Here is a 24,591-nt window from a genome sequence, read left to right on the forward strand (position 1 = left end):
TTAAAAAAAATAATTCAAGGACCTCAACCCAGTCCAGAGTTGTGCCATTTCAGAAATCCTACAATGGGGTTAAACCATCTTTCAGAACACATATTAATTTATAGTTGGCTTAACCTTCATAGCCTATTTTTTTTTTTTAGGTAATACAAATACAGTTTTCATCAGGAAAACATTTCCAAAACACAAAGGGTTACAGAATTAGTATGTTACCAGCAATCACAAAGATTAGTGATAAATAGTGTGGTTCTGAGGCATTGCATGAATCCTCTGGTGTGGGATATATATGCTAATATCAAAATTTAAATATGGGAGCACATTTTAGTTAATAAAATATTCATAAAATATTAAAATTGTGATTTCAAAAATTGTTTGCTTAAAAAAACAAGAATGGAAGGATGTAATACGACTCAATCTGTCACCTTTGGATAGGGTACTATTCAAAGATTCAATGTTCTTATGTAATTTTGGAATAATGCTGCAAAATACATATCCGTTTAGTTCATGCAAGTCATTGAGGGCCTGTTCTGAATACAACAGTGTAAAGGTTATGGGATAGACATTATGGTCAACAAATTTCAGAAATATGGGCCAGTGTTGGGCAAAGGTAGAGGGAGTAGTGCTGGAGAAAGGTGTGTGGGCGCTTAGTGAGTTTAGAATGAGAATTTATGCTAATTTGGGTGAAGACAAAGGTCTTCATTTCTGCAGACCTTATTGGAGGTCTTTCATGCTCCTCTAACACTGTGGCTTTATTGGCTTCCTCTTAGTCTTCACAATTTTTAAATAAAATGCGGGAAAAAGGCATGTGAAGCAATCACACATTAAGATTGGGGAAAGGCAAAATATCTCTGAAGTTGCTGCTCTTCAACCATATTGTTTTTCGAAGTCACTGATGGCAAATACTGTTTGCTTGCATATAGGAACATTTGGAGTATTAGTCCTTCTCTTAACTACGTTTGCCAATCCTTTACCCTCAGCCCCAGATCTATGTCCTTTACTTTGATCTCTGAGACTCTGATAGCCCTTCTGTGTTTAATATCAGCAAATCTCTTCCAGAATCTCTGGAACTTTACCCCTTTAGCTAACAACTATTTGTCTTGTGTAGCTAATCTTTCTTGGCTACCTTCTTCCGTACACTGCATGGCAATGACCAAAAACTATAGATACCAGTGTGTCTCCTGAAAACATCTCTGAAGGCTTTTTCGATGCATAGTCATAGAAGGGATGATGAATGCAGATGTTGAGGCCGATGTTTGGCTCAAGTGCAAAGCCGGCTCAGAGTTTGAGTGTTTAACAAATTTGTACAGGGAAGCAAAATGGAACCTTATTACCAAGGTTAATCCTGGCCAAAATGCATGGACTCTGGTTTCAAAATAGAATTAATTTATTCAGCAACTTGGAAGGCAGATTAAAGGCTGATTCTCAGTCTCAGTGAAATTTTGGATGATGTAATTCGCAGCTTCCCATCTTCACCTCCAGTGCTTTCTTCAGTCTGCTGTAATGTGATCTCACATCACCTCTCTGGGGTGACTCTGATATTGATCTTCCATGTCATGGTTGCTAGAATTAATAGTTACTTTAATTTTCCTCATCTATACTATTAAGAAGACCACCTGCATTCTCTGGACATGATCTGGTTTATATGTTTCCCAGGAACGAAAGGCAGTGGATCTGGACCCTTAGTTCTTTAACTCCTGTAAACCTCTTTTTTCTCCCTAAATTTCAGTTTCAATTATGATCAAATGAAAACCCGATTTTAATTGTCTAGTAGTCTAGTCACTCTGACAAAGGAGTAAAGCTTGTTTTATTCCTTGTAAGGTTTTGTTATTCGAAGGCAGGTGGTATTAAATAATTGAATTTATTCATGTAATTCCTTTATGGGAATAGTTAAGGTCTTGTTTGTTTGGTTAAAAACAGTTTCAAGCCTACTATAAATGAAAGCAAAGATGGTAAAAGTGAAAAATATGACTTAAACTTGAAGAAACTGGGGGTTTTTTGAAGCTTGTTGTAAAATTTGAGAAAATTAGACATTGCTCATTTGAACGTTCGCTGTCAATGGGGCCCTGGAAACCCAGCCCTTCTGTTGTCTTTGTGGCCTTGACCTCATCAACTGCTCCTGTACACATTTATTTAGGCCATTATACCAAAAAAAGAGGAAAAATTGGAAGAAAACTTAGATATATTGTGTTGGTGTTTATATAGCTTCTTTCTATGTGAGACTTATTCTAAGAAATTGCCTTAATCCTGTGGTGCGTGGTATATATTTTATGCTAATTAAATTGCCTACAATTTCTGTTTGACCATAATCTATATTCTTTTACTTTATCCCCCGGCTCTAATTAGACCATGACTACTAGAGAAATTGGTTCTGCTGGAGAAAATAACTGAGGTTTCTCCATGGTCCTGACATTAGGCATTTTCTTTTTTTTGCCTTGTAATCCTCTAGATCTATCAAAACCATCTCAGAGTTTTAAATATAGTTTATAAGTGGATTATTCCAAAATCTGTCCAGAGCTCTCTCCTATCCTTCTCATTCATATCCATCTACTTCTAATTTGGCATTTCTACCTAGAGACTTCAAAAGCACCCCAAATGCTGTAAGGCCCAAACTGAATCTGTCAGCTTCTAATCTCAGTGGATTCATGGCCTTCCCACTTTTACTTTCCATCAGCCTTTGACCTCTAATTATTTCTCCTGGCTTATCACATAATTCCTTATTATTTAATTTAGCAAAACCAACTTTATATAGTTTCTCCGCCTGAGCTCTCGTTTTTGCCTTATACTTATTCCTCTGTTTCCTGCACAAATCCCTTATTATACATGCTGCATATCTTCCTTGTTACCTGAATAACAAGTAATCCTATAATAATAGCTAGGTAATAATTCTAGTCAGTCCTTTGTGTTTGAGGGTTCTACTTGAATGTATCCAACAATCTACAGATTAAAAGTATTTGGAAAAAGATTTCATATATGCTAAACACTTGTGTAAGGGCTGGTCTTCTGGCACAGTGGATTAAGGTTTTACCTATTTTGCTGACATTCTATATCAGAGCACTGATTCAAGTCCTGGTCAATCTATTTGCTATCTAGCTTTCTTCCAATGTACCTGGGAAAGCAGTGTAAGATAGTCCAAGTGTTTGGACCCCTGATACCCAGGTGGGAGATCAGAATGTGGTTCCTGGCTCCTGGATTCCACCTGGCCCTGCCTAGGGATTTGCAGCCATTTGGATAATGAGAAGAGCGCTTACTTTGACCCTCTGTCACTCTGTCTTTTAAGTAAATAAATCATTTACATTTTGGAGACTTTTTTTCTTATCATTTCCTCCCAAATGATACAATATGTAATTATGTGTATATAATTTACATTTCATTAGGTAGGATAAGTATCCTAGAGATAATTTAAAGTACACTGGAAGATGTGTATAGGTTGTATGCGAATGCCACTCTTTTATATAAAGAATAGAATAGCCTCTGTACATGGAAGTCCTACACACAGTCCTCTCCAAGCACAAAATAAGATGCATGCAATGTGAACAGAAATTATAGTCATTTTAATAAAATATTTTTTTTTTACTTAAAAATCCATATTAAAATTAGAGAAAGTGAAAGGTCAGAGAGATCATCCATCCACTAGTTCACTCCCAAATAGACATCGTGACCAGAGCTAGACTGGTCTGAAGCTGGAAGCAAAGAGCGTCTTCCAAATATCCTGTGTAGATGCAGGGGCCCAAGGATTTGGGCCATCATACATAGATTTCCCAGACCATTAGCAGGGAGCCAAAGTGGAGCAGGTGGGACAGGAACCTTTGCCTGTATGGGATGCCTACCCTGCAAGTGGAAAATTAGCCAGCTGTGTCTGAGCCAGCCCCAAATTGTAGGCAATTTAATTAACACAAAATATGCATACCACACTCAGAAGGATTCTCCCTGTTCTACCACCTTAGTTGGTGGAATAACTGTTCACAGTGCCAGTGCATGGTTCACGATAGCTCCTTGGTGGCAAGGCCGGCAATTCCATCTTCCCATCCCTTTTTGTTAAGTGAAGGTGTTTATTGTCTGTGTTTATGAAAATAGCAAGTAAATGTTGAAAGGCCCTATAGTAAGACTTTTTTCCCATACTACCCATTTGAAACAATCTTCTGTTTTGACTCTTTTTTTTTTTATATCTTCAAAAAAAGAATACAGGTCCAGCTCAGAAGGATGCAGTGCATCCTAGAATGCTGAGCATTTCAAACTGGAGACTGACAGTTACGTTTCAGTTCTCTGATGGACATGCCAGTGGAATCCTTTGAAAGAAAATGTCGTTTGGTCATCGGACGCTGGATCAACAAAACCACTTGGCATTTATGAGCTCTGTGTATGTTACTGTCCCAAGAGTTTTCAAGATTAGTACTCTGCCTGTAATAAACATTAAGAACTTAAAGATCACATCTTTTGAGTCAGTCATTCACTTGAGGAACTTAGTTTTTTTTTTCTTTTTTTTTTATTAATTATTTTGCATTATGTGACAGTTTCATAGGCTCTGGGAATCCCCCCACCCCTCCCCACGCCCTTCCCCTCTGGTGGATTCCTCCACCTTGATGCAGTATTACAGTTCAAATTCAATCAAGATTCTTTCCTTGCAAACGTATACCAAGCATAAAGTCCAGCTACTTATTGTCCAGATGGGTTGAACAGTTTCTTGGGGAGACCATTTCTGGTTCGAAGTTAGAGCTGGTAGAATATCATCCCAGTCAATTAAGAGTCCCAATATAACATCAACAGCAATTTGCAACATTATGGAATTGACATGGTTTTGAGTAACCAGTATGTTAAAAAAAAAAAAAAAAGGCAAGTTATTAACCACAACCTATGATTAGCTCATTGACATTTCAATTTTAGTTTATATACAGGACCGGCTGCTAAATACCTTAAAATGGCTATAAGGTACCATTCAGCTGTCTCGTGTCTATTTCATTTTCGTATTTAGCCATTTGTTGTGTTGAAGTACAATTTTGCTGATCTTGGCAGATTTTAGGATAATCTAGACTGGCTTGTAACTCTAACAAGACATTTGTACATTTGTTGACATTTAAGGTGCAGAACATTTTTTTGGGGGGGAGGTGTGCAGGAAAATCCTCAGCACCATGGTGAGGAGTGACTAATCTTTGTGTCCCACCCAATGAGGCATGAGCCAATCCACACCAGCTCTTCTGAGGAACTTAGTTTTAAAAGATGGTCAGAATTACTGCTAGGTTTTCATGGAAATAGGTAGCCTGGTATTATTTATATGAAAAACAAAGTGGAAGGAGCCCAAATACCAGACTTTAGAAATTGAGTAAACTATGGATTTTATATGACAGAATATTAAGTAGTCATTAGAATTCTGTTTATAGTTTACTTTATATGTGTATATATGCATACTTTATGAATTCAAAATTCATAGTTAAAATGGCTGTGCTAGTTAAATCAGAACTGGATACAAAAATAAGACCTGAATATAACTAAGATCTAATCCTAATTATACAAAATGCTAAAAAAATCTGGAAAGAAACACAAAAGATTGGTGGCCATTATTACTATGTATTGAAATTATGGAAATTAGCGATTGATTTACTTTCACTTTCCAAATATTCTGTGATATACTAAAGCTAAAATGTTTTATGAAAAATGAAATTGATTTTGCCAGGAAATTGAGGTAATCTAAGCATTGAATAATTTCTTAATCTCTCGCTAACAGTATGTCTTAAGAGAAACAAAATACTTTTACTTTGGGAAGTAAAAAGCTATCAACATCCAAAAATTTGAAAGTTTTCATTTACTAGACAGATATTCACTGCAACTTTTTTTTTTTATTTTCTAGCTTCTACAACTGCACCTAAATCAGCTTTAAAATGGTCCCTCCCTGAAACCTGGCAAGATGTTGGAGAGGGTTGGGGAGGACATAATCATACCATCCCAGGCCCTGGGGATGACGTCCTGATTTTACCCAGTGAGTGAAATGACCCATGAGATTGAGCCATGTCTGAACTGCCTGTGGATTGTATTTCATTTATGCCACATAACAGTGATAAGGGTGGAAATTTGTAGCCTTCTTGTTTTGACTTGATGAAGGAGAATCTCATACTTCAGTGAAATCCATAAAAACAGCCTTGGATTCCTTCATTAAAGATGAGATAAGTAACTAACAAACTAAGAATTTTAAATAATCTACTGCCTAATTATTTTCTGCATCTATTAGAGAATATATTTACAGCTTCCAACTTCCTTAAGTTTGCAAGATACAGAGTCTATGAAAAAGCCGTGTACCACAGCTTCCTTCTCTTTTTCCCTTTCTCAATTTTGAGATGTAGCACAAAATAAAAAGCACAAATTCTTTGGTTGACATTTTAAAAATTCTAAATAATGGTCTACTACAACATAAAATCTTTGAATCAGTCCAGCTAGAACTACAGCCCAGTTCAGCACATGGCGGAAAAATGAATCCTCATGTATACAGAAACACATTTTTCTAATTCTTCTTCCTTCAAAGGTGTTCCTCAAAGCCTTAGAAAGTCTTTCCAGCCAGTGAGGAAGATATTTTTCATAGAACAGTTATATTTCTCCAAAAGACCTAATTACGTTTATGTTGACATTTGATTCTCTTAATGTTATAGTGTGTAGAAGACTGGCAATGAAAGAAGATTTGGCCATTTATAAAACAATGATAAGGGTGGTGCTAACAATGTTCTGAGAATTGTTTCACATATACCACTTTGATTCTCAGAGTAACCTTGCAAAATTAAAAGGTATTATTCTTATATTTGAAAAGATTATTAAAAAAAAGAGAGACCCAGAGCAGTTAACCAGCTTGCTCAGAGTCACTCAGCTTATTACTAACCAGTAGAATCAAGATTAGAATACAAGCCTTGTAACTGCAAAAATCTGTTCTGAAGCAATAAAGTGTGTTTCTCTGCTAAAAGAACTTAAGTAAAATGAGAAACAGTAGTTGTGTTGTTTGCTTTGTTTATAATGGCAGAATGAAGACAGAAAAGAACAGAGCATCTGGGCATTTGGAGTATGAGCAGATAGAGACAAGGAACAGGAGACAGTGGGCTGATCAACACGAAAGTGAATTGTTATCATCCTGTCACCCCATCAGCCACCTCTCCTCAGTAGCGGATGTTACTTTTTTGAATAAACAAGCTCTTGACTCATTCCTATACAGAAAGGAAAAATCCGTTCTGTCTCTGCTATCTCTTTGATGAATCTAGCCAGCGGATTTGCCCTGGGCTATGGTTTCTTCCCACAAAGCATTTTGATTTCCCCCACCCCTTGCAGGAAGCAAGTGAAGCTTTTGAAGATTGCCAAGCTTTCAGTATCCTTTAAGGCTTGTCTACCAATCTGAGCCATCCTGCTTGGCACTGCAATTGACTGTATCCACTGTGTACCACAGCTCCAGTGCCTCTGGCATTCTCCATCACCCTCCTTTCCTTTCTTTGTGGTCAGCTCTGAAGATAAGCCTGAGTTCTCCACGAAGCTGCTCTTCAACAGGGCAAGTTTGTACTATGGGGAAAGGAGCAGGGTCATACACGTTGCATGTATAATGTAACTTACAATTGATCCTGCAGTGTTACTATATAAGGGGAGTTAACATTCTAAAATGTGCATAGTAGTTGTTCATTATTTGTAGCTTTCAAGTGTAAAGGAGGATGTGGAAAAGCAGACACTTAGATGCAATAAATGAAATCCGTGCTCTTTGTCCATTGCTTTCTCCCTTTTTCTCATAGCCTCTCCTTAAATTACTTGTGGTTGGCTAGCATTTGAATCTGTTTTGTCCTTTATTTTGGGGCACAGACCTTTCATGCTGCTTTTACTTGGGGTGGGCTTCCTGTTGACTCTTGCTTTCATTTCTGCCCATGGCCTTGCTTCTCACTGAACTCTTCACCTGGTCCAGGATCTCCTGGTTTCTTTGATTGTCAGTATTCTTTGAATCAAGTGAGTTTATTCACTTGCAACTGACACAACATTGACTTTCAGTCAATGCTGCTTTGGATGAAGTTCATGAATGCAATGCTGCCATCAATGATTGAATAGCAGAAATGAAACTTTGAGTTTGGTGTAACACAGGACAGCTACAAGATTTTTCATGTCTATGAAAATAATGTTTTATGCATTGAACAAGTTCTTAAGACTATGGAAGAATTTGCGTTATGATGGTGATCATGACAGCAGTAACTGTATGCCACATGCTGTGCTGAGTACTTTACATTTAGTTCTTACAACTGTTCTATACCTGGATCCTACTATTCTTGTTTTCCACACATACTGAATGTAAGACATGGAAAAGCCTTGTCTTAAGTAACTTGCTGCTTTTACCAGCGCCTTGTCTTAAGTAACTTGCAGCTTTTACCTAGCGCCTTGTATTAAGTAACTTGAAGCTTTTACCTAGCCTCGAAGGTTATGAAGCTGGGTCAGAAAATTTGAGAACTTGATTAAGAAGCATAAGTCTTTATTGTTGTCTTTTAAAAAGGAAAAAACAAAAAGAAACTGCTATCCTTGCCTTCCCTTCTCTAATTTGTTCAAATAAGGCTGTTTATGCCAAAATCGCTCTGTTTACTGTTCACACAGCTACTACTATTTCATATCTACTTTTTGTCAGATTTTCTACCAAAGGGATTTGCTCTATAGAATACATTTGGAAAAGCTAAAGTAACTTTCCAAAGAGGTATCTAAGACAGTGAAGAATTGCTAAAATCATTTGCTTTGAAGCTGGTAGTAAATGTGGTTGTGATCAGAATAAGCACTGCTTTCCCATTAAATTTAATATTTTGTTAGACATTCATTATATTTAAGGCACAATATCATGCACATGATCTGTGCAATGAAGGAAAGTATAATATAGCGATGAGCTTAAATAGCAAATGATTTAGTTTGGTACTAACACACACACACACACACACACACACTCACTCACTCATGCCACATAACAATGTAACGAATAACTGTAATGAACAGAATGTATTTGGAATCCAATTGTCTCAAGTGAATAGAGGAGTGGTAATTTCATGGAAGAAGAGGCATTTTTAAAAGATTTATTTTTATTGAAAAGGCAGATTTACAAAGATGACAGAGAGAATGAGCTTCCATCTGCTAGTTCTTCCCCAAAATGACCACAACGGCCGGATCTGAGCCAATCTGAAGCCAGGAACCTGGCGCTTCTTTCTGGTCTCCCACAAAGGTGCAGGGTCCCAAGGCTTTGGGCCATCTTGTACTGCTTTCCCAGGCCACAAGCAGGGAGCTGGAAGGGAAGTGGAGCAACCAGATACGGACTGGTGCCTGTATGGGAAGCCAGCGCGTGGAGGTGGAGGATTAGCTGGTTGAGTCTATGTGTCCATTCCCAGGAAGAGGCATTGTTAGAGAACACTGAAAAATGGAATAAGAATTTGAAGATCAGTTGTGAGATGCAAAGACATACAGGAGATCCTTCTGTGGCTTTAGGATGGGCTCTCAACTAGTGTGAACCTGGGTTCACATGTGTGTTCTACATTTACCAATGGTGTGGCATGGTACAAAGCCTTTTGCCCTTTATGTACAAGCCATGAAGGCTGTAATTAATATATCATAGGGTGAAGAAGATTAAATGAGATAACATTAGAACACATGGCTACTGCATAACATCCTGATGGTAATGGAATTACAGAGGAAAGCTGTGATCTGTAGTGTATCAACTGTTCCTTTCCTTCATTTTTCCATCTGGCTGCCCCTCGTGGCCTCTGGTATTAGCGACACTTTGTATTTTCTTTCCAATGGCTTATTATTTAATTTTCACAACATCCTTGGGAGCTAAATAGGTAATAACTATTATTACAGTAAAAACCCATTTTTACATAATACGATTTTAATGGAACTGCTGATTTTACAAAATGAAAGTGACTGGTAAAGAAGATTTAAGTGATACTTTTGAACCTCTAATATAATTTTATGGTGTTTTGTGTATTTTAATTCATTAATAAAGGAAACGTGTAGAACATTCCCATCATTATTCAAATAGAATAGCATAATTTTTCGATAAAATTCTTAGAGCAAATTGCCTATTTCCATTTTCTGGGAAATCAATTTTATGGAATGACCTCAGACCCATCCTATTCCATAAAAAATAGAACTTTACAGTACTAATAAAAGATATCACTATCTTAAATATGGTACCATTTTCCTTCAAGGCGTTCTGTCTTTATAGACATTGGATTTTGAAAGCGCTGTAAATTCTGCTCTGTGGTGTTATATGAAGTAAGCTGAGGTAATCCTGAAGAATTTGCTCTAACCGTTTATGAAAACATTGCCTTGTAAAAAGCATATTGGATTGTCTTTGCCTTTTGAGCATTGGAAGAATTGTTCTAAGCGCATTCTAGTCATCATAAGTGGTAGGAACAAGTTTAATTTGCCATGAAAATCTCCAACTTTTATAAAGCTTAGTTTGTCATTTGGCAAAATGATTCTCCTACACCATGCTTTCATTCAGTGTATTACTTCCCGTGTTTTCTCTGATGGGCGTTCACCATAGACTGATTGACACCTTTTTTTCATATCTGTCAGGCTTCATGAGAGGAAATTGTGTTATAGTTCCCAATGATGGGATTCGGTTCTGTAGAGTACAGATATGATATTATGATCTCATGGAGCCTCCGTCGTGTGTGCGTGTGTGTGTATGCTTGTGTGTGTGCGTGTGTGTGGTAGTATTCACTGTTTTCATTTTGTATATTGCTTTGAATTGTCCTTATTTGAACAAAGGAATGGGAGAGAACTTTGTTTCTTCTTTTATAATAGTCCTTCTGTTTGTTCTTATTTTCGATATTCTGGTACTTCAAATGTCAGAAGAGGTTATTGAAGTCATGTGATGTTCAAAGATGGTAATATTTAGCACAGTAGCCTGTTATGTTGCAGATTGTTACAAGAGGTTAGTGATGGGAGACAAAATGATCCTCAGTCAGGAAGTAATTTTCTAAATATTTGAGAGACAGGGAAAGTGAGAGTGAAAACAAGAGCAAGGACAAGTGTGAGAGTGAGAACAGGGAGCACAAACTAGAGCTCCCTCACATCTGCTGTTTTACTCCTCAGATGCCCACAGTGGCCGGGGCTGGGCTAACTAAAGCTAAGGGCCATGAGCTCAAGTTACAACTATGTGAGCCTCTGTCTGCCGCCTGCCAGGGTTCTCATGAACAAGAAACTGCAGTCAGGAATGGAGCTGGGACTCAAACCCAGGTCCTCTGATCTGGGATGTGAGCATCCCAAGCAGCATTTAACTTAAGCCAAATTCCTGCCCTAAGGAAGTGACTTTCTGAAATGAAGAATTTTGACAAAATGTGATTAGAGAATTATTGGATTTATTTCCTTTTTTTTATCTGGGACAACATCTATTTTAGGTTGCCTGGCATATACATACAGGCTTAGATCTGCAGCAATGATTGGAATCTAATCATTACTAATGTTAGTATTGTTTCTGGAGTTTGAGTATTTCTCAAGGTATAGTCTTGTATCATTGGGTTGAGACAGAGAAATTCTGCAATCCACCACTTGATTTATTCTGGATTACAAGCAAGTGAGAGGGAACAAACATAGGCTTGAATTACTGAGATTCTTTCTACATCGCAGGATGGTGACAGAGTGTGCATGTTCTCCAACGGCATCATTACCTGGCAAACCACACAGAACCCTGAAAGATTAAAGCACACATTTTATTTTTGTGTTGTTTTATAGGGAAGGCCTCGGTTAGGGTGTTCTTGTTCAGATGCCTTTACATAGTAGCATGGGAATGGTCATGTAAGGGTTCAACTATGTGCAAGATCCAAGATGGATCTAGCTGATGCTAGTTACTGGTTGGACATTTGTCCCAGGTAATCTACTAAAAGATCTTAGATCCATTTTTTCATTGGCTTCCCTGTGAGACTGCTTGTGCTTCCTTACAGCATGATGCTGTGGGTTCCAAGAAAGAGTAGCTAAGTAAGAGGGGCCCCAAGTGTCAGCGCGTCAAGATGTGAGTGGAAGTTACATGCCTTCTGAGACAATCTTACCAGATGTGGAGCATCAAGAACCATCATATTTTTTGGTAAAACAAAGCACAAACTTTGGTTCAAATTTGTGTAACTTGTAAGTGTCTTCAGTCTATCACTGTGTGTGTGTTTGTAGTTGATGTAGCTGATTTAATTCAGAAAGTATTTTAGAGGTACCTCAATTTGTGCTGTCTTCCCAGCTTAAGCATAATTTATATCAATTCTCTTGGCTTGGATGAATCAGAATTGCACAACACTGAGAGACAAATTGGTCAAATAATTTTGGTTTCCTTAATTTTTTTTATTTCCTATAATGTTTAGTGTTATTGTGCTGCCTCCTTCCTGCCTAAAAAATGATGTTTTTCAACACACTAACCATAATTGGAGCCCTGATTTAGGATTGCTCATTTTGAGATGAAGATAAGTATTAATAGATGAAACAGACATTCCTTTGGTTATATTTAGGACATGAGTGGGAAAAGTTTGCTTTTTCTTAAAGATTCATTTAATTACTCGAAAGTCATGGAGAGAGAGGGAAGATTTCGTTCTGCTGGTTTACTCCCCAAAAGACTTCAACAGCCGAGATTGGGTCCGACTGAAGCCAGGAGCGTTGAGCTGCTTCCAGTTTTCCCACATTGGTGCAGGCACCCACATACTTGGGCCATCTCTCTTTCTTTTTCAAGCACAGTAACAGAGTGCTAGTTCAGAAGAGGAGCTGCTAGAATTAGAACCAGAACCTATATGGAATTCCAGTGTTGTAGGCTATAACTTTATGTATTATGCCACAATGGCAGCATTGAAATGGTTCTTAAATATTTTATAGGAGGGCCGGGCGGCGTGGCCTAGCGGCTAAAGTCCTCACCTTGAAAGCCCCGGGATCTCATATGGATGCCGGTTCTAATCCCAGCAGCTCCACTTCCCATCCAGCTCCCTGCTTGTGGCCTGGGAAAGCAGTCGAGGACGGCCCAATGCATTGGGACACTGCACCCGCATGGGAGACCCGGAAGAGGTTCCAGGTTCCCGCGGTTTTGGATCGGCGCGCATCGGCCCGTTGCACTCACTTGGGGAGTGAATCATCGGATGGAAGATCTTCGTCTCTGTCTCTCCTCCTCTGTGTATATCTGGCTGTAATAAAATGAATAAATCTTTAAAAAAATATTTTATAGGGAAAATGTGCTTTTAAGGGGTATTTTGATACAGGAATTTTAAAGCACATTACAGAGTATATCTGAAATTGAAGGTGACAGGTTAGGTTGAAAATGTAGAAATGTCTTTCTGTTTGACAGTTTCTTAGAGGGGAAACAAGACTTGTATAAAGTTTGCTGAATGGCGAAAGATGTCCTTCCCAAGAGAAGAAAATTCAGGATTTCATACTCTGTGGAGCAGATATTCCCAGACATCTGATAGTCATTTATGTTTGAAATCCTGGATGTAAATAGAAATTTCATAAATCAGCTTATTTTAAAATGTACTATTGATATTTGCATTGTCAAACAATCTTGAGTATGGAGTCTTGTAATTGGATTCCTGTAATTAAGCAAATAGTTATTTCTTTTGAAGTGCTTTTACTTGGATGAATCTTAATATACATTTAAAAATACATACATACATGTGAGATTTTGGGCTAACATAAAGTGCACATTCCAACAAAACAAGCTAAAATATAATGCAAATATTTTTAGAAATCATTCTATGCTATGAAATATGTTGGCGTAATTACCTAAACTTGTATTATGTTTTGTACCAAAGTTCAGAATTTCAGGCTTCTTGTTTTCAATTCAGTGTTGCCCATTGCCTCTTAAAGCTTTTAAGAAGGAGCACAATGGTTTTGTTTGTTGTTTTTAGCTTTGTGGCACATAGGTAGTATTTAAGAGACTCAGTTCTTTGATACCAGGGATTTACTTCTACCTTGCAATGAACACAATGCAAATTGCTTCTTGCACATTAATAGAATAAGTATGCTCACTTATAGCCAAGACTGTGGGCTGTGACACAGTGTTCTGTGAAGGTTCGCAGTTAGGAGTGGGGATTTGTTTTTGTTGTTGCTGTTTACATAAAGTGAACAAATTTCACATCTCACAATACATATTTAGGAGCACATCTTTATTGCTGTATTCATTTTCCTCTTAAAAGTAAAAACATTTTCAGTGAAACAAACAGCAATAAATTTTATATCCCTAGAAGTGACAAAAGTAACACAAAAATAAGTACAAGTAATGTTCAAAAAGTACACAGAAAAATGTGTTATAAAAAAATGCCAAGTTTTCAAATATTTAATTTATTCAAGATTCTTAAAAACTTAAAGATAAGCTTGTTAAAATGAACCTATTTTTAGTTGCTTATATACCTAACCTTTTAAAAGTTTCTACACTGAAATAGGCCTGCACCTGTGCTCTAATCTCAATTTGTCAATCTCTGTTCGACTTAATCATGGTGTTTGTTTCTGGGCTAATGAGAATCCACTTACAATCTTCTCTTGGGACCCAATGTCATGTAGGTGCTGACATTTTTATGGCTTACTGGCTTGCTGGAACTAATTAGAGTTTTACTCTAATCGAATAATTTTCTGAAATCTGTCCCCCATCCTCACCTGAGAAGCACAGTCACTGTTATAATTCATTAATATTAGCGCTATAGATTATATAGCAGTTGTCTAGCAGTAGACGTATTGTACTAAGGTGAGCAAATCAAAATTTGGTCAAGGAGTAGACAAGTAACTACTGGCATATTTGCCGTATCTAAGAAGAACCTAAGGTACCTCCTGAAAACACTCACATTGTTTCACTTTTGTTGCAATACCTGTTTTGTTTGTTTTTTCTTCTGCTACAGGAGTTTCTCTCTGCTCCATCACCTGTGTAGACTTCCAACTGCAGTTCACAATTACTCCTCTGGGGTAAAAAATAGGTACAATCTCAGGACTTTGGAGCAAACTTTGCCCTAAAAGCGTCCACATTTCCTGTTATCCACCAGGCATTTTCATATGAAAATGGATTTGGATGTGGTGGGCCTTGAAAGAGTTGAGTAAGGATGTCTTCCAAGTTGTATGGGATTAAAAATCAATCAGAGCCATTGCAGAGAGGAATAAAGAGGAAACAAAAAATAACATTTTGGAGTAAACTCTTAAGTGACAGGAGGAGGTAATCAAAGAGGAAACAATCATGAAGTTAGAAGTACTAGGACAAGGAAAGCAAGAAAAGAGAATGCCAAAGTGATGGAGGCAGTTAATGACTACCATTCCAAGGAGGACCGTTAAAACTTGTCTGGAGATAAGCCAGGGCACTTTCTAATGGCTCCTGTAAGCAGCAACTCTTGGTCTTGCAGTATCACATGCCTGGATTGGATCAGTGTCTTTAAGGATCCTCAAATCTTTGTAAAAATTGAAAGTAATCACTCCCTGAATGTCAGAAGACCTCTGCAGTGGCATTCTTTTGTTAGAATACTGTTGAGTGTTCTAAATTAATGGGCTCATGTGATAGGTTCAATCCAATTGAACTGGTTCAGTTATACAGAACAGTCATTTTCATAGGGAAAGCTGAAAAGGCTGTTACTACTGTCATTACCTGAAGGGGCACACTATTTCAAAAAATAGAACAACATAGTATGTTTTTGTAAATACCTAGGAAGATTATGTCTTATAATGAGTTCAATTTTGGAGGTAAAAATCAAAGTCCAAATTATTTAAAACAAAATTAGTCTACGAGTGAACATGGCGAAGTCCTTTCAGTTGTGAAATACAGAGACCAATATCCAGAGGTTTTGATATTTATGTGGGAATGTGATATTAGGGATGCATCTATTTAAAAATCATTTGTAAAATATGTAATCAAAATTCAGGGGTTTTCTGGGACACAGGGTTTTGGTGGTTAAACCCAGAAGGTCTAATTGTAACTGGAGTGAATCTGTGGCTATATTGAAGCATCACCCTTAGGAGCATATGTTTATTACAGTGGTTAAAATGCTGCTGGGGATGCCTACATCCCATAGATCAGAGCACCTGGATTTGAGTCTTAGCACCTTCTCTTTCAGTCCAACTTGCTGCTCAAATGTGCACTGGGAGGGCATCAGATGATGACTTGAATATTTTAGTTCCTACTACTCATGTGGGAGACCAGGATTGAGTTCTGGGAACCTAAGCACATCCTGGACCAGCCTTGACTGTTGCAGGCATTTGTGAAGTGAATTAGAAGCTGAAAATCTCTCCCTTCTCCCTCCGTCTGCCTTTCAATTGAAGTGAATATAAATAAAAATTTTAAAGTGCCTTTAAAATGATTACTAACCTCATATTCTATTATTTGTACTGCACGAATTTGCTGAAGGGTTAATGAGTTTTTCCCATGGCATAAACACATAAACTTGTACTTTACCTGGTTGTATTCTCCTGTTTTCATCCAAAAGCTGTCTCATGGAATTAATGTTCTTCGAAGCGACATAGGTATTTCTTACAAGTAGGGGAACCTGAATGATTGCATATGTATTCTATGCTTCCAGGTGGTATTGAAGAAGTAGCAGTTAAGTAAGGAACCTAGCTCATGGAGGTTTTTAAAGGAGAGCAGGGCTTTTTTCACTTGCTTTAATTGAATTATTCCTTTTTCTTGTCACTTCATGGTCTGTTTTCCTTGGAGATATTTTTGGAATGTAGAATTAAATAATTCATGATTTTCTAATTACTGGTTTAGCTGTAGTGGACATTTCTTGAGTTGATTATACCACCTTTAGGGAGCTCTTGGAGTCTCCTCACAATCAGAGGTTTAAAGGCCAGCTGAGACAGGAACAGCATTGGCGGATCTGGCTGGCTATACTTACATCGTTCAGGTGCACTTAACTTCTTGTGGGCTCTAGGTCTTTTGGCAGGCTATTGAATCTGGATCCATTCTCAGAATGAGATGTTTTGATACAGTAATTTGGATGGTAAAAGAAACCAGCAGTGCTGATATGGCTGTTGGAGCATTAAAAGTAAAATTTTACATGAAATGTTTCTACTGAACTGATTTGTCCAGTGCTGGTTCCAGTCGCTATCATGATGTCTCTGTTAGCATTACAGACATTCTCCAAAAGGAGCTGCTGTATGTTTTGTCTCTTCCTATAAACACATGCTATTTGCTTTCCCTCTGCTTGAATCTGGGCTACTGTGACTTGCTTGAGTAACAGAATAAAGAAATGAAATTCTGGGACTTGAAAGGTTATGTCATGAGAATTCTTGTATGTGAAGACATTTTTGCCTGTATGTTTTACTTTCTACTGGAACATTGTCCTCAGCCTGTGAAAACATCAAGTCACAGGGAGAGGCCATTGTTGTTGTGTAGCTTGACAACCCCAGATAAACTCTAGCCTGTAGGCAACCTCAATTTGCAGCCATGTAATTGATTGTTCTGGATAGCCATGGTGGTTGAGCCCACTCATGGTCTTGCTGGCAATTGTTAGATTTTCTTTCCTTTATTTGCAAACTTTAAAAATCTTTATTTTAATCCTTAGGCCAGTAATACTCAGGACTTCTTTCTATAATATAATGTTCCCTTCAAAGTGCTGTTCTAATGCTCAGTGCATTAGGATTATACATGGGCAATGACAGAGTTAATGGCTCATACGATATTTTAAAAATCCAAGGGAAATTAAAATTCCTCTTCAAAGTGAGCATTATCTCTTTTTTATGAAATTGACTTATACTTTTAGTCAAGTTTAGAAATTGACTCATTCTTTTAAAGCCATTTGAAAGTTGTGCGTGATTTTAGAGCTTAGAATTCATGATATTAATGAGCAACTACTTACTGCACAAATCCACTTATTTTGTGTGCCAGACACTGTGTTTATGTTGGGGATGAAGTGATTCAAATATCTATATGGATCTTGCAGTCTAGTAAAAGAGTCAGAAATATAACCATACATGAAATTATAACCTAATAAAACTGAAATGTGCAATAGGAAATATTCAGAGATTGAAGAAGGTGTATGCCAAGGGGATCTAGAATTAAATGGAAGACAGTCTAATTCTGAGTCATATGATAAAGAAGAAAACAACCATTTAAGTATTAATTTTGGTCCTGGCATGATAGTAAGCAGCTAAAGTCCTTGCCTTGAACGCACCAGAATCCCATATGGGTGCTGGTTCAAATCCCAGCCACCCCACTTCCCATCCGTCTCCCTGCCTGTGGCCTGGAAAGCCATTGAGAACGGCCCAAAGCCTTGGGACCCTATACTCATGTGGTAGACTCGGAGAAAGTTCCTGGCTTTGAATTGGCTCAGCTCCAGCCATTGCAGCCACTTGGGGAGTAAACCATCAGACGGAAGATCTTCCTCTTTGTCTCTCCTCCTCTCTGTATATCCACCTTTCCAATAAAAATAAATAAATCTTTAAAAAATATTATAACTAAGAAATTTAATTTACTCTTCTTAAAGTGTTTCCCATAAAACTAACTCCTTAGATGTATCACATGGGACAGATTGAAAAAATAAATTTAAAAATTTAATTGAGAGATTTTGAAGTTGAGATTATTTTGCATTCTATTTTTCAAGGCCTTTTATATAGATTTTCTAACAGACCAGGTTTGTATGATGATAAATATTTGATCGGTAAACTTAAGTAGCAGATTTACAAATATTTTACATATCTAGATAATATGACTATATTTTATGTTATTAGATACCTCCTTCCATCACTCTGTGGCCCAATATGTGTGCAGGAGCTGCAGCCATCTTATCTGTGTTCCGGATGGCAGGAAGGAGAAAAACTGTTCATAACATTTCTCATTGGAAATTTCTTTTTCACTTCTGTTTTTCTAAACTTAACCAAATAACCATATCTAACTAGAAAGGAGATGGGGAAAGCTAATCTTTTGGCTAGATGACAGAGGATTAAACCAGATATTGGAGTTCTTCTAAGGGAGAGAAAACAATACTAGTAGGCAGCTGATGATCTCAGCAGTTTGCTTTATTTCACAGCTGAGGAAAATGAGCACATGGGAGCAAGCATAAAAAAAGGACTCAGATCATAGGGACAGTAAAGAGTTACTTCTTGGATGCTAGATTTGTTAATTCTATTTCATGACACTACTCCTTTTTAAACACATGAAAAGAGTTAAACTAGAGTACTCGAAAGGCTATGTGACAAACCACCATGGTAATATGCACAGATTATGTACATTGTGAAAGGTACTCAAAAGGAGAAAGGCAAGAATAAATGTTTCTTAGAGGTTTATCTCCAGGTTTAGAAAATAGTGTCCTTGTATTCATATGCTCTCAGTTGGCTTTGACTACCTGTTGTTTTACCAACACTGTTCAGGCCAAGGTTCTGTCTGATTCAAGCCGTGGCCTGTTTGGTGTTTGCTGGTAGGTCCTCACTTGGCTTCATTTGTGTTTGCAGTGACGCTGTATAAGCTAGGAATCCCATGTGCAGCCTTTAAGTATCCACCTTCTCTCTGTTTTTAAAATATGTATGCATTATTTTTATTTGAAAGGTAGAGCAATTGAGAAAGGCAGAGAGAGAGAGAGAGAGAAAGAAAGATAGATTCTTCATCTTCCCCCAAATGCCTTGAAAAGCCAGAGATCACCTAAGCTGAAGCCAGGAGCCAGGACCTCCCTCCAGGTCTCCTTGTGAATGTCAGGAACCCAGATACTTGATATCACCTGATACATACCAGGCACAGATGGGGAAAAAAAGGCAAGAATCAAACCTAAGCACTCCAATATAGGGTCATATATTCCAAATGGTGACTTAACCCACTGAAGCTCAACTCTCATCCTTTGCTTCTTTATTTGCATAAGAATATAAATATGTATGTATCCCAGAGAGGTAGAAAACATTGCTCTCATCCAGATTGTACTGTTTTGGTCTGGTTTATCAATTGCAAGATGACATGACCAGTTGTTCTCAGGCATCTGTAGTGTGCAAAGAGGATGTGTGTGAATCCCAGCAGCAGGGTTTGCACAGAGTGTGCTGCACTGTGCAACGTGGCTGGTGTGAGTGTCAGGCACCTCTCTGCTCTCCTCTAGCACATTATTGGCACCAACCAGATGTTCCTGTCTTTATATTCCATCAATAGATTTGTTTCCTTTTAAAACTTGAGTGATTTAATAAACAAATGAGTGAATTGTGACCTGGATGAAATTCTGACTAAATCTATTGCTAACATAACTTCTGGACTTATGCTGGTCAGACGGGAATGACTGATACTGACCCAGTGACAGAAGCTTCAAGATGTGTGCTCTGAGGACCTGGCTGTATTCCTGGACCAGTTCTGGTAACTGACCAGGCAAAACTTCCTTATTCCAGAGCCAGTCCCTGGGCAAGGAATGATATGAGAGAAAGGAGGAGAGGGAGGAGAGGGGAGGGATGGAATCTGGAGGAAAGGGTTTCTAGAAGAGAATTTTCTCATGCATATTCAGTTATTGATAATTCCCAATTCTAAACATACTGGTATCTCTTCTTGGAAAACCCTATGGTAAAGAAAAATATGCCAATCCTATAATTTGCACAAATGTTATTAACAGGGTTTAAGTTTAAGAAGACCACAAGTGAGAGAATAGAGATTGGAACTTCTGATACACAGTTTTTTGCAAATGGTTGACTTCTAAAAATATTTTTATTTGAAATCAGAGTGGCAGAGAAAGGGAAAGAATTTCCATTTCCTGGTTCACTCCCCTAAATGGCTGCAATTGAGTCTTCCACGTAAATGTCAGGGGCCCAAACACTTGGGCCATCCTCTGCTGCAAGGTACATTAACAGGGAGTTTGCAAATGAAACAGGGAAGAGGTATTTAGCACTTACTTGAGCTCTAATACCATGATAATATACACTATAGTGAGATCCCCTTTAAAAACACACATGAGTAAAATGTGTACTATATGTATATATGAGATTGTAAAACTTAGTGACTGGGGCTGGCACAGTGGCACTTAAGGCTAATTCTTTTCCCTGAAACCCTACCATCCCAAATGGGCACCTGGTTCATGTCCCAGCTGCTCCCTTCCTATCCAGCTCTCTGATTATGGCCTGGGAAAGCATGGTCCAAATGTGTGGGCCCTTGTGCCACATAGGAGACTTGGAAGAAGCTTCTGGCTCCCAGCTTTGGATAGCTCAGCTCTGGCAGTTTTGGCCAGTTGGAGAGTGAATCAGCAGATGGAACACTTCTGCTCTCTGTCTCACATTGTGTCTCTGTTACATTTGCTTTTCATCAAAAGTGGTTTTTTCATTTAATGAAAATAAAATTGAAATAATTAGAGCTAGTGGCAGACTATGATCTTCAAAGGGCTTTGTTTTGATATTTTGTCTTGAAAACTGCAACTTTTGTGGAAACCTTAGGAGATCCAGTTGTCAAAAGCATCAATTTTTTTGTTTTCCTAAGGCCTTGCTCTTATATATTGATGCTGTGCAATATCTTGGGGGGACTTCCTGAAGCATTCCAGGTAAATTTCAAAGTTATTTGGACTGAAGATTTCTTTGTGATACAGTTTCATCTTCTATTGTTTCTGGGGCATACATCACCTTTCTCTACTTCTTGGATAAAAGCATCTCTTTCTCTTTTGCAGTTATTTATTTTTGCTTATCTCTGCCTGTGATTTTTTTCCATTTTTCTCAGAACCCTCCTCACACTCATTATATTTTTCAATGAACACTTTTTTCTGTAACACTCACCTTAGTGTCTTTTCTGCTAGAAATTATCTCTCAACCCCCATTTGATCTGAATCTCCTCTCTTACTTCCATATTCCTGCAACAGCTTGGCTATATTTCTGTCATCTACTCTTATTCTCTAATATTTACTTTTATGTTATCTTGAGGGTAGAGGCTCTATCTTCATCCCCCCTCCACTTTTTTTTTTAATCTAAGGAAGAGAGGGAGAGAGAGAGAGAGTGTGTGTGTGTGTGTGTGTGTGTGTGTGCTTCCTTTCACTGATTCAACTCCCAAATGGTTAAAATGGCCAAGACTAAACTGGGCTGAAGTCGGGAGCTGAGGACTTAGTCCAGATCCTCTCCCTTGGGGGACAGGGACCCAAGTCCTTGAGCCATCACCTGCTGCCTCCTAGGATATACCACAGCAGACAGTATAGGGAGGAGAGAGGAGACCAACTGTGCCTGGGAGCTCCAATGCAAGGCCACTACTCACCAGGGGAGAAGGGAAATGAGAGGCACCTACTGAGAACACCAGAGCATTCTATGGATATGGATTCCTGAGATGGAATTTTGGCATCCTAAGTAACATACCAAATTCCTGACCCCTCACCACCCACTTAGGCTATAACACATCTGATTCACAGCACGTAGTTTGGTATGTGAAAGGAATTCAATAAGTGCTACACCAAGCATATAAAAGAGTGGGAAGGAAGCCCTGGGCCGCTTAGCCTTATTAATATAGGTTCAGGGATTTCAGCAGAAACTAAAGGGGGAAGTCACACTTCTCAGTGATCTCTCTGCCAGCAAGTTCCCAAAACCTAGTGAGTGAGGTGATGGTTTCTTCAGCAAGATCTAGCAGAGACAGTCTCATCATCAAGCATGCCCATTTTTTGTAAGGCAAGCACAAGTTTATATAAACTAAGAGAAGATGGAGGGTGGGGATCTCCTGACAGTGCTCCCACCCAGTAACAACACTGTAACTGGCTAGAAAACATGTCTTTCTCTCTAGACCCTCCAATTATGTTATAGGTCATGTATAACACTCATGGCTGGCAGGTAGGCTGGCAGGTAATGTGGGCCGCACCTGCTTATCAGGTAAGTTCCAGCACAGCTCGTCCAAGAATAGAAAAGAGACACGTGTAGCCCACTGCTCTTGCCTGTGTGACCGTGAACAGGCCAAGTTGAGGTCTCGGTTAGCTGAAACCATAGTCAGGGCTTCCCTGGTGGACATGGTGTGCTGTGTGCCTATGACCTCCCACATTGGCCAAGCAGGCAGAGATCCAGGGGTGATCTCCCACACAAACTCTCACTGAGAGTCATGGAAATAAGGATGTAGGTGGTCATATTAGGAGGTTCTGCCTGCATAGGGGAGACTAGAGGCATCTGTTGCAGAACATGGTCGGGAATTACTCGGTACCAGCATTTATTTAGAATTCCCAGGCCAGAAATGCACTCTTTGTGAGCTGTGCTTCCCTGCAGGTAACATGATGTTCTGTGCAAGAGAGGATCAGTTCATGCCTTTTCTTAATGGCTTTCTCTGAACTCTGGTATTCTCAGTAGGTGCCTCTCATTTCCCTTCTCCCCTGGTGAGTAGTGGCCTTGCATTGGAGCTCCCAGGCACAGCTGGTCTCCTCTCTCCTCCCTATACTCACCACCTGAGCAGTCAATGGGCCTCCCGTGGCTCAGCACCTGAGGACCTGAAGGGCCTGATGTGACTTGCCAATCAGGAGTTTAGAGCTTCCTCTTGGGATTTACAGCCTTTACAGCCTGCAGGCCTCCTGGGGCTTAGCTTCCATCAGTTGACACGCCTCCTGTGGTTTCCACTAGTGAGCAGCTTGCTGGATCTTCTGTTTGCTGTGAAATGGCTTCAGAGGTTACCTTTTCTCATTTGCATAGTGTGGATGCACCTGTTTTTGTTTATTTTCTCTTTTGGTGAAACTACAAAAGGGAATGTGATGAGAAAAATGTGGATGTATTTGAGAGCTGTGATATTGGGTACTACAGAGGGATTCAAGTTTTGCTTTTTGGAAAACAGTTGAAGCTGAAATCATAGTACTGGTGAGGAAATTGTGACCGAGACTCCTGCAACATTTGCTTTCTGTGTATTTAATGATACTTTGCTAGTGTGGATGAATGTACTGGGATTCTAACACTTCTTAAATTATCTTTTTCATCTGAAATTGCCCTCTGGGAGCACTTTAGGCAGACAAGCCTGCCCTGTAGTTCAAGTGGAACAGGAAGGAAATGGTTAAAAGGATTTTAAGCTGTTAAAGATGGCTTTTACATTTTTTTTTTCTAGGAAGGCAGCAATTTGCATGGAAATCACAGCTTTTATACATTAAGTATGGTTATGAGTCTATATCTTCCCCCAAAGCCATGTGAGAAATGTGGGCATTTTTTCCCCACAGAAGAAGGAGAACCAGGACCAAAGACTTGTATAGCTTCCTGCCTAGCCTTTTCAGGCAACAGGGAGAACAGGGAGAATGGTCAGTTCTCAGGAAAAAAAAATATATTATTATTATTCCTTGCTTTGAAAGAGAAGCATTTACTTTGTCCTCTACTAGTTTCTATCCAAGTTTTCAATAATATACTTTAAAGTTTATTTTCTGGAATACAGTTCATCTCATTGTTTTTTAAGTTTTTATTTTAAATGATGCTGACATAGTTGATCAGGTTGGGGAGGATGGAGGGTTAGGGAAAAGTGGGTGTGATCACTGTTCCTAGGTTTTCTATTTCTTTTTCCTGTATGGGGTGAGGGAAAGACAAGGGGAGAAGCCACACCCAGCTTCTCACCTGCCCCATACCTGGGGATGGGGAACAGCCACCCAATATTGACTCAGGGTCCTGATGTAACTTGCACTCAGAGGATTCTGCCAGGTTGTTTTGATAGTTCTGAAATGTTGTCGATCTCACCAATCCAAGGATGATATAGCTCACCTTAGAGTTTCCATTTGCTCAAATATTTGCTGTAATTATTGAGCT

At 38.7% G+C, this 24,591-nt stretch overlaps 1 protein-coding gene across 1 annotated transcript in view; it reads left to right on the plus strand.

Annotated features, from left to right (window-relative positions):
- The window catches only part of PKHD1 (PKHD1 ciliary IPT domain containing fibrocystin/polyductin), a 440,412-nt gene that overhangs the window by 251,439 nt on the left and 164,382 nt on the right, over nucleotides 1-24,591 (plus strand). Inside the window, exon 51 of the mRNA XM_058662233.1 lies at nucleotides 5,840-5,968. Within this exon, the coding sequence (XP_058518216.1) occupies nucleotides 5,840-5,968 (129 nt within the window). The remainder of the gene's footprint in view (nucleotides 1-5,839; nucleotides 5,969-24,591) is intronic.

This window comes from Ochotona princeps, chromosome 1 (genome assembly GCF_030435755.1).
Source record: "Ochotona princeps isolate mOchPri1 chromosome 1, mOchPri1.hap1, whole genome shotgun sequence".
In the NCBI taxonomy this organism is placed as follows: domain Eukaryota; kingdom Metazoa; phylum Chordata; class Mammalia; order Lagomorpha; family Ochotonidae; genus Ochotona; species Ochotona princeps.